The 9,720-nt window shown below is 44.1% G+C and overlaps 1 protein-coding gene across 1 annotated transcript; it reads right to left on the reverse strand.

Moving 5' to 3' along the window:
* Positions 1–214: 214 nt before the first annotated feature.
* LOC101172614 (transferrin receptor protein 1) lies at positions 215–9,537 on the reverse strand. Its single transcript, XM_011489106.3, has 19 exons — positions 9,396–9,537; positions 7,801–7,835; positions 7,540–7,726; positions 6,726–6,909; positions 5,708–5,845; positions 5,491–5,575; positions 5,284–5,403; positions 4,865–4,960; positions 4,655–4,794; positions 3,996–4,165; positions 3,806–3,925; positions 3,622–3,707; positions 3,377–3,440; positions 3,239–3,306; positions 3,102–3,169; positions 2,940–3,030; positions 2,647–2,874; positions 2,424–2,573; positions 215–2,287 (listed from the first exon to the last, which is right to left on the reverse strand). Exons 2-19 carry the CDS (start codon positions 7,831–7,833, stop codon positions 2,075–2,077), a joined length of 2,241 nt encoding a protein of 746 aa, XP_011487408.1. The 5' UTR covers positions 7,834–7,835; positions 9,396–9,537; the 3' UTR covers positions 215–2,074.
* Between the last annotated feature and the right edge of the window lie 183 nt (positions 9,538–9,720).

Here is a 9,720-nt window from a genome sequence, read left to right on the forward strand (position 1 = left end):
CTAAGAACATACGAGAAAACTTAATTTATATGAAAAAACAAAAGGAAACAGCAAAATAGTACAACTTACCTTTATTCTGGAAGCTTTTTATAAAAATTACTGACGTAATTATAAATTGTCTTCAGATGATTTCATAGGACAAAATAAAAACATAAATAAAATAAGTGAAAATAGAAGAAAATAATGCTTTTTTACTAAAAACCAGACAGCAGACTTTTAGTAGGTGCAAAGCCAAAGGGTTTATTAGTAGTGTTGAATTCAGATGAGACATTTTCAGCTTTTTTTCTAACATGTTTGACCCAAAAAACATCCAGAAAAGAGGAGTCTGACTTTGACAGAACTCAGCAAATTGGAAAACATGAAACGTAAAACAGGTTTTTGTTCCGTTTCATGTTTTCCTCTTAAGGTGTTGCAGTTCTCACGTTTCAGCCACGAGGAGTCAGGAAACCAAACCGCTGACAAACCAGTTTGTTCCACAAAAGATTAAGAATAAAGTCGAGAAGACAAAAACTGGATAGGAACAAAACCGATTGTGTAAAGGGGGGGGGGGGGGGGGGGTGGATTACAACAAAATATGCGGGTCCTCTGTTCGTGTTTGTCCTGTCCATGTTTTAAATGACAGCGGTTCTGTTTCATTAAGTGCTTTTTGAAGAACATCTTTGCCACACAAAGGTAAAATAAAAAGCCGGTGAGTTCTATGGAATGCTAAAAGATGACGACACAAACCAATCTGAGTACATGAACTAACAATTTAGCCTAAAACTTACAGAAATAAACTCGTTTCTGAACATTTGACATTTATTCTGGAATGGTTTATTTCTTCGAGCAGCATTTTCCACAAAAAGAGGATTTGTGCACTAAACTGGGAAAAAATTATGTGTTGCATTAAAGTTGACGGGTGCTAATAACCTAAATATGTGGGGGGGCACCTCACAAATGTAGATTTGGACTTAGGATGGCTCTAGTTACCTTTTGGGGACAAATCTAGCTAAATAAATTAGAGGAAAGAAGGAAACGTGAAGAAATGTACAAATACATTTAATTCTCTAAAGATTGTTTTGGTTTCACCTCTTCTGATTGCATCTTGGTTGTTTATTTTTACTGTTTTTCTCATATTTAGTCCTCTATAAGCCTGCTTAGAGTGCATGGATGAGACACAAAAATCTCCAACACCACAAATTCCGTTTTTGAGCGACAGATTTGACCCTTTTAAACATCCCATAACCTCCTGAGGTTGAACTAAACGGTGAAAACACGTTGCCCGAAGGATGTACAGCTATAACGGAAAGAAACGGAGGCAAAATAAATAAATATATAAAAGTATAAAACTCTGGGAAACACTGCTCCCGATAAGTCGTTCCACCTTTCAGTGAAATATGAGAGACACTGCCCCCGATAAATACACGAGTACAAAAACAACAAGCGCTCGGCAGCGTTGACCCGTATGGAAGGCACTGCTCCCGATAACGTCGCCGTGAGAAGAAGCGCTGCAACAAACGCCGCCCTGTTCTGTTGTTTGAACCGATCGGACTCTCCGCAGACCGTTTGGAGCAACCAAAGTTTGAAGCTCCACAGCTGGAGGTGCGGGAGGCGGCAGGCTGTTGGCAGCAGTTCTCCTGCAGGCGTTCTGCGGCAGATGCTGCCGCAGCTTTCGACAGTATAACCGTCATAATTATGGAAGGCACTGCTTCCGATAACGTTGTATTAAAACACAACATAAGCTTATAGCAGGCGCTGCTGCTGATAAGTAAACTAAAAACCAGGTACAAATGAGGTCAGGAGGTCGCAGTGAGGGGCGGGGTCAGCAATTATAACTTCTTCAAGTATTTGGATGATAACTTCACCGTTTGTAAGCAATTTTTCACCTGGATCCTACTGAGACGAAGAAAAGCTTTGGGTTTACAGGACAAGTCTAAAGGTTTTTTTGTGGGTTTGTGCAGCGATAACCAGTGTTTGAGAGGCCCAGGGAGGAGAAGGACGGGAAAAGATTCAAGGCCACCTGAAAGGGAAAGGTTTTCACCTGAAATTCAACGAAAGAAACATTTAACAAACCCACAAGAAAAGCTTTTCAGACTCAGATTTCGTTATCCAGCTCCCAGATGTTTCCCATCATGGTGTTGGAGCAGGACTGCAGGTTCCAGGTGGCCAGAGCCAGCTGGGTGCGAAGCTCCTCCATGTCTGCGGAGGCCGCGATGGACGCCAGAGTGTGCGAACCCCGGCCGAAGACGAGGTGACGGAAGGGAGTTTCAACGGGGGACACGTACGGAGAAAGGAGGCAGTGCTCCACCTGAGGGGAGGAGGAGCAAACGTTCAGGTTGCAGACAAGAGATTCCCTTCTGTCTGTCCTTTTTTTTTTTTTTTTTCCATACATCATCAGTTTTAAAGGAAAATGAGTGTTTATGGGTGAACTCATCCCAGCTCACCTTCATGATCCGGTCGTTCAGGATCCGGCAGGCCTCCGGGTCCGTCAGGTCAGTGTTCTGGACGGCGCTGCTGATTCTCTCGGCTGCTCGCTGGAAGGATCCTCGTGCGCGGCTCAGCCAAGACGGACCGACGTCCTTCAGCTCGCCGGACTGCGGGGGCCCAACCGACAAAGTGTCAGCAGATGATCCGCTTCTTTTTGGATCCAAACGAACAGAACCTTACCTGCAACAGCGCCTGGACGCGCTTGTAGACGCGGGACACGTCTCTGGTGAGCACGCGGCCGTATCTGCTCACGTCCAGACTCAGCAGGTGGTCGTGGACCAAGCGGAGAGCCATCAGACCGGCGAACCGCGCCGCCGTCGCCGTGATCTCAGCCGTGTGCTGGTTGGTCTGGTAGTTCAGGTGGTCGCTGTTGTCCAGTAAGGTGCCGTAGTAGGTGTAATACTCAGCCTGCAGATCAGCACACAAACCGTGAGGCGCCGCTCCCCGCTGGAATGAGAAATATTCAGACTCACGTTGCTGGTGATGAAGTGAAAGGAGACGGAGGGAATTCCAGAGAACGCCATGAACGGATAAGCCGGGTCGTCCATTGCCATCGGCCTCATCCTGCAGGGGAACAAACACCAGAGACTTACAGGTGAACGTCTGTGGATCACAGAGACTGCAGGGTTACGTACACCTTCTCCTCCCAGCCTGCTCCTCCCATCATCTCGTACAGCGTACCGGAACCGAGAGGAGCTTCTACCTGCAGATCAGGAGCAGGTTAGGGTCGGACAAAAGGAACCTTCTGCTCAGGACGGAGAACGATCTGTACCTCCTTCATGGTACTCTCCATCAGGCTGAGGAGCAGCGGGCTGGCAGAGGCGATCAAACTCCCGCGACCTTTGGAGGACACTTCAACTTATTCCTTAAGCTTCTCACCATAAAAATACAGTTTTTACGTGGAACCTACCCATGACCATCCCGTCCAGGCTTATGTAGGTGAAGACCTTTTTATCAATGGAGGACATGTAACCCTAAAGACAAACACCGGTTCAGGTAAAGAGTGAATAACTCCCTCCCAGCAACATTTACGTCCTGTCTTTACACAACAAAGATACTGGGAATTTTCATCTCATCAGCTGGTCTGTAAGGTTGTTTCAGAGGACTCAGACTTGGACATCCTGGCCGAGTTTATCCTCTTCAACAAGTTCTCACCTCCAGCCACTCCGTGGCGCCGATGCTTCCATATTCTCCAGCACTCCAGCTTGCAAACACGATGCTCCTCCTGGGCCTGAATCCCTCTGAAGCAAAAGAACCAACATCTTAGAGCAAAAAAAACAAAAAAAACACTCTATAGTGGTTTGGCCTCTCTGGGACGCCGTACGCCGACAGTGCTTACGTTTCTCCACCATGGCGTGGAACGCTTTGGCCAGCTCCAACAGCACAGAGGTACCGACGGTGGCTTTGGCGTAGCCCGGCCCCCAAGCGTCTCTCTGCGCCCCCAGCACAACAAAGCGATCTGCTCCACATGTAGAAACACGTCAGCGTCGCACACGTTCAACGTACACCTGGAAACGGAGAGAACCTACCAGGATCGCTGAATCCTTTAACCACGCCAAAAATGTTGTGGATCTCCGTGCTGACCAGCTGGTTGTTCACCTCCACGCTGATGTTCTTGGCGCCTCCCAGGCTGTAGGTCACAGACGCGAGGTTGCCTTTGAAACCGCTGCTCGCTTCCGCTTCAGGACCGCCGATTTGTCTGGAGGAAGAAGATTCAGCGCTCAGCTACTTTCAGATACACAACAATTGTCGGTTTGCGGGTCTCCACAGACAAAGACCAACAACAAAACTCTCAAAATCTATAGTCTATAGGGACCAAAGATGGAAATTAGACTATATAATCTTATACATTTGCAATTTTTAATGTCATTTATATAGGCTGCATCTGTCTTAAACAAAATCTTCTGCTCTTCTTTTTTCATGGTTTCCCTCAAGAGTCATACTATAAAATTCTAACATTTACTTAACGTCTATAAAACACTCCTGTTTTGACTTTATATGTGCTTGACTCATTTTCTGTTGCTTATTTGACAGTAAAGATATAAGATACATGTCAAGTTTCTTTTAGATTTTATCTTCTTCCTCTTTGTTTTTCCAGAGTATTTCACCCGATTAAACCCAGTTTACCAAAGAATATTAACATCTTAGCTCTATTTTTTTTAAAAGGTTTTGGGAGATTTCCTCTTACCGAAAAAGAGATTTGGCCGTTTTGGCAGTTATAGTCTGCGCCAGAATCTTGGGGAGGCCGGAAGACTGGGTTGGAGCAAACTGGGTGTGGTTGAAGGAGGGGAATCCAGGAGTGTAGGGATCTCCTGAGCCCAAGTGAACCTGAGGAAAGAGGAAAACAGTCAGGAGTTTAGCCGTTTCTCTGCGTCTGAAAGCTGAAACCAGGACTCACGTGTCCGTAGAGCTCGATATCTTCATTCTGCTGGAACTCTTCCACATCTGGGTAAATCAGAACCGCAGACGCTCCTCTTCTGGCACCATTTTCCACCTAAAGGGACATGATCACAAACACCAAACTGAGCTACGTTCCCGGTCAAACATTGTTCATTCGCCGTCTTTCTACTAGAATAACAGTGGGGCAAAAAAGTATTCAGTCAGCCACCAATTGTGCAAGGTCTTCCACTTAAAAAGACAAGAGGCCTGTAATTTTCATCATAGGTAAACCTCAATTATGAGAGAAAAAAATACAGAAAATCCCATTTTCTGATTTTTAAAGAATTTATGTGTAAATGATGGTGGAAAATAAGTATTTGGTCAATAAAAATACTTTTTTGCCCCACTGTAGTTTCTCCTTCTCTCATAAGAATGAACCTGTTCTGCAAAGCTGAGGTTCCCAGCTCGGATCAGCAGCACGCAGCCTTCCAGCTTCGTGATCTTCTCCACCAAGTCCAGATCCGTTTGACGGCCATAGTTTGCGTAAACCAGCCGGCCCTGCAGACAGGATCACAAACCTTTTAGAGCGTTTTTCCACACTTTATCGTTAAGAAAACCTTAAAGAGGAAAAACGTCTCGACTGACCTGAACTCTGCCTGTGGCGCTGTAGGCCAAAAACCCGCTGGGCTTAAAGACCTCCGAGCCAAACTCAATTTGGTTTGGACGTTTGCTAAGAAACAGAGAAACTCTTAAGATGAACATCTTTTAGTCTGCAATGATGTGTTTTTCTATTCCTGAGGATTCAGAAATGTTTCATGGAAAGTGTTGGAAGAACCGAAGCGGGTCGTGAATTCTGACAGACCTGTCGGGTCTCTGCAGCTCAACGTAGTGAATATCCGTCCACGGATTCATCTGCAGCTCCGTGAAGGTGTCAAAGATCCGGTTCCCCAGGATGAGGTCCTCGGGGCTCCCGGCAGAGCGGCTGTTCAGATCCAAGTTTCTGCAGAGGTTTGAGGTCAGATCCAACATCCTCAAGCTTTTCTTTCAAATCAATTTGCAGTTTGACACAAACAAATGTTTTTTTGTTGAACTGATTCCTGAGAAATGATGTGCCGGCATCAGCAGGATTTGGTGTCACATCTCTGCTGTTGATGAGCCTCACCAACAACCTGCAATTGTGAAATTTCTCTTTTTTGCCAAACTAAGCAACTTTAGCAAAAACAATTTAATTTCTTACATTTTGCTGAAAGAAAATCCACTTGCTTTATTTTCAGGCTCCAGGATCTTTTTGAACACTTAAATGGAAGTTTTTGGGTTTTTTTTTCCCGGTTCCTGGTTATGACACAGACTCGTTTCGCCTGCCGGCTGCTCTCGCAACGATCTTCAAACGATTTAAAAGCGGATTATCTCCAAAAAAGTTCCGACCATAGATCCGAAGAAAAACTAAGCTACAACGAGGACATTAAAAAAAATCCTCACCAAAATGTCTATTTTACATAATTATCCTCATTGTGGTGATTATTGATACTTAAGTATTCTTGATGACCTGAAACGTTGCTGGTAAGGCATAAATATCTGATCAAATGTTATGAACCGGATAAAGATAAATCATGTAATGAAATGGTTACAGTAGAACAGGGGTGAGATTATAGAAATTCGCTTCCTTCCACTCCCGTTCAAACAATCTTTGATTCAATGTCTAAGTTTGATATGTCTTTGTATGAATGTATGACTGCTGATTGTATTATTTTGTGCATTATTCTTATTTGATTGGTTGAAATAAACCATTTCAAACGAAAATCAAAACTCAAAACTGTCTGAAAGTTTGAATATTTGTACAGAAAGGTGCATTCCGTCACTGTAACATCTGTACCGTTTACCTCAGAGTCACTTCCAGAGCGTCTTTGGTGAGTTGGTCTGCCAGAGCTTTGGTCAGATCCTTCCAGTCCAGCTGAGGCTGCACTTCTGCAGGCTGAGCCTCAGGGGGCGCCGAGGTCGTCTTTGGCTCACAGCCCCGTGGTTTTGCCTGATGTTTCCTGGAAGTGGCGCAACCCACTATTAAGCCTGCAGAGCAGAAGATGCAGCCGTGATGGAGTTATGGAAGAGATCATCGTCCACTCAAGATCCGCACGAGGAGCAAAAAGAGACCGAACTTCAAACACATTATAAACCTGAGGATATGGAAGCGGGAAACCTAACGGTTTCATCAGCGATGGAAGTCTCAGGTGTTGCGTGTTCAGTTTAAAGACGTTAGAGATGCTCTTCTGATCCAGCAGCGTGATCACGGCTCACCACGTCTTCAGAAAGACGCTTCCTATGAAAAATCATCTGGGATTCCTTCAAACTCTGCCTGTGAACACGGTTTCTTCAGAAAATCCTTTAAGTTGCTTGTTAACCTACAGAAGTCTTCAAACTTCTCATACTTGGAAGATTCTCAGTCATCCAGGTCCTGGTGTTAGAGGACTCTGTTCCTCAGCGCATTTGGATTATCTAGGTTCATCTAGAAGAGCAGCTTCTCCAGCGTTCACAAATGAAAAAAAGCTCTCAGAACTGGAGAAGCTACACGGAGAAACGTCTTCTAGACCAAAGTCCAGCTGTCATGAATCCTGGAGATCTCATCCACAGCTTCAACTTCGGTTCGGGGAGAACGGATCACATTAGTTACTGGACTGTTAGCATGAGATCACAACCAACCCAAAAGAAGCAACAGCGTGGCGCTCAGGACCAGGCAGATGAGCAAGCGGCGGTTCTGCTGCACAGGCGCCGGCCTGAAGCTCGGCGAGCCGTGCTCCTCCGCGGCGGCGTCCAGGTTGACCTCGCCGCGTCTCTCTCCGTCCTCGGCCGGCTGCAAAGTGAATCTGCTGTACCGCTCGCTTCTCATCTGCAGATGGAGGAAACAGAATGTTTGACGCTTGCAGGAAAAGGGATTTGAGTGCGGCAAAAATGGAGACTCACCACGCGGTTAAAAGCTGACCTCAGCCGATCCATCGCTGCGGAAACAGGAAAAGTGTTGGCGGTGAGAAGAACAGACAGTGATGCTTTAATATGATACATTGAACATAGAGCATTTTAAAACAGAACTTTTTGGAGTTTTGATTTCAAAACTGTGGCTTTTTGGTTCTCATTTTAGTGCCAACTACACCAATAGGTTTATGTCGCTTCAGGAAAAATACACATATTAGAGAAATGCTGCGTTCATGTCGTTTTGGAATAATCGGAAAAATGACTGACTCAGAAAACAACCATGAACGTCAGGAAAACAAATCTTCAGACGCAACGTAACTTTCTGCAGCTGAACAAAGGTCAGTGGATTTACAGAGCACAATCTATGGAGAGAAACCAGAATTACAGGGAGAAAGACCCGTTAACAAGGATTAAAAATAATCATTTATTCCAGTTCGGCAGGCCAGATTAAATAGTTTAAACAGCCCAAAAAATTTTTTTTAACTGAGTTCATTGACTGACTCACAACTCTAGCTGTAAGCTAGCTCACCCGCTAAAGCTAGCTAGCCCGCTAGCTTACAGCCCCTCATAACCCCAACCTAACATGAACGGTTCAACAAAAATAATGAGCAATATTGGATCGATCCAGCCGTACAGTTTAGATCCAGATTCCAGATCAGAGGGGAAAAAAAGAAGTTGGATCTATTTGTCTGCAGGTGGATGATCAGAATGGAGCGGAGCAGGAGGCTTGTGGCCCCGCCCAGAGTATTTTCTACGTCACAAACATGATCTTCTTCCAACAGGATTTTTTCGTCTGCTCCCGATTCAAACTATTTGAATAAAGAAAAACTCAGAGATGCAATTTTAATATTGTGTATATATCTGTCCTTCATTGTGAGAAAATACCACTAGAGTGTGTTAAAAACGCCATTTTCATCAGAAAAAGTCCCAGCAGCCACTGTTTCCACTCCAAACATGACTTCAGGGTTACTGCTGTTTCAGGTGGAAACAAGTTTGACCCCGATGACCTTTTCAGTCTCAGCTTCTTTGTATGTTTTTAAGAAGTACAAACCCTGAAAGTGACATTTGCTGCTTCAACACATCAGGGACAAACCCGTAAAAACAACAATAAACCACTTTCTGTTACGAGTAAAAAGAGTCCCCTAAGTTTCGTTTAGTTTCAAACAGGAATAAACTCAAACAGTTGGCAGTTAAAAGGTAAAGTCAATTAGAATCTTCGGCTAATTAAAAAAATAACCGATCCCAAAATGTAAGAAAAACTTCTCGATTTAAATTTTACGAAATTAAAACAGAATTTAAGAGTTTACCACGAAAAATAGTACGGAAAAATTCATCTGCATGACAATTTGGAGCGTCTGAACAGGAAAAAGAGGGTTAAACGGCGAAAAGAGATGTTAAAAACTTTGTTTTGTTTTTTCTTATCTTTAAAAGGATATATTTCTGCGCAGCTCTGATGGGATCAGTTTCAGTCAGATCAGAATGATTATTATTAGCTAACAGGAAGTCACTGCTTCGCGGAAAGCAAAAGAGCAAAAAACCAAACGGATAAATACACATTTAATCAAAAATAGATGCTTGTGTCTCACCTGAAAGCTGCTATACGTCTTTGACAGAAGACCGCTGCGCTGACTGGATAAATGTCAATGAAGACCATTGACTGTCCTTATGTTACCGTCAGGTGCAGCCCATGCACGACCTCTTCGTCTTCCGGTAGAGTTTTCCGGGTTTTAGCGCACGCGCATTACCGCCCCCTACTGGATTGGAGTGTAATTTGTATGTCTATCTATCTATCTATCTATCTATCTATCTATCTATCTATCTATCTATCTATCTATCTATCTATCTATCTATCTATCTATCTATCTATCTATCTATCTATCTATCTATCTATCTATATATATACTTTTTTTT

Source organism: Oryzias latipes, chromosome 20 (genome assembly GCF_002234675.1).
Source record: "Oryzias latipes chromosome 20, ASM223467v1".
Taxonomy (NCBI): domain Eukaryota; kingdom Metazoa; phylum Chordata; class Actinopteri; order Beloniformes; family Adrianichthyidae; genus Oryzias; species Oryzias latipes.

What these genes read in the sequence shown, in the direction of transcription:
- LOC101172614 (XM_011489106.3), bottom strand. Translation starts at nt 7,833, where the DNA reads ATGGATCGGCTGAGGTCAGCTTTTAACCGCGTG. An exon ending in CACGCTGTTGCTTCTTTTGG is followed by an intron (nt 6,910 to 7,539) that starts GTTGGTTGTGAT and finishes TCTGCTCTGCAG; the next exon opens with GCTTAATAGTGGGTTGCGCC. An exon ending in TGAACGACCGGATCATGAAG is followed by an intron (nt 2,288 to 2,423) that starts GTGAGCTGGGAT and finishes TCCTCCCCTCAG; the next exon opens with GTGGAGCACTGCCTCCTTTC.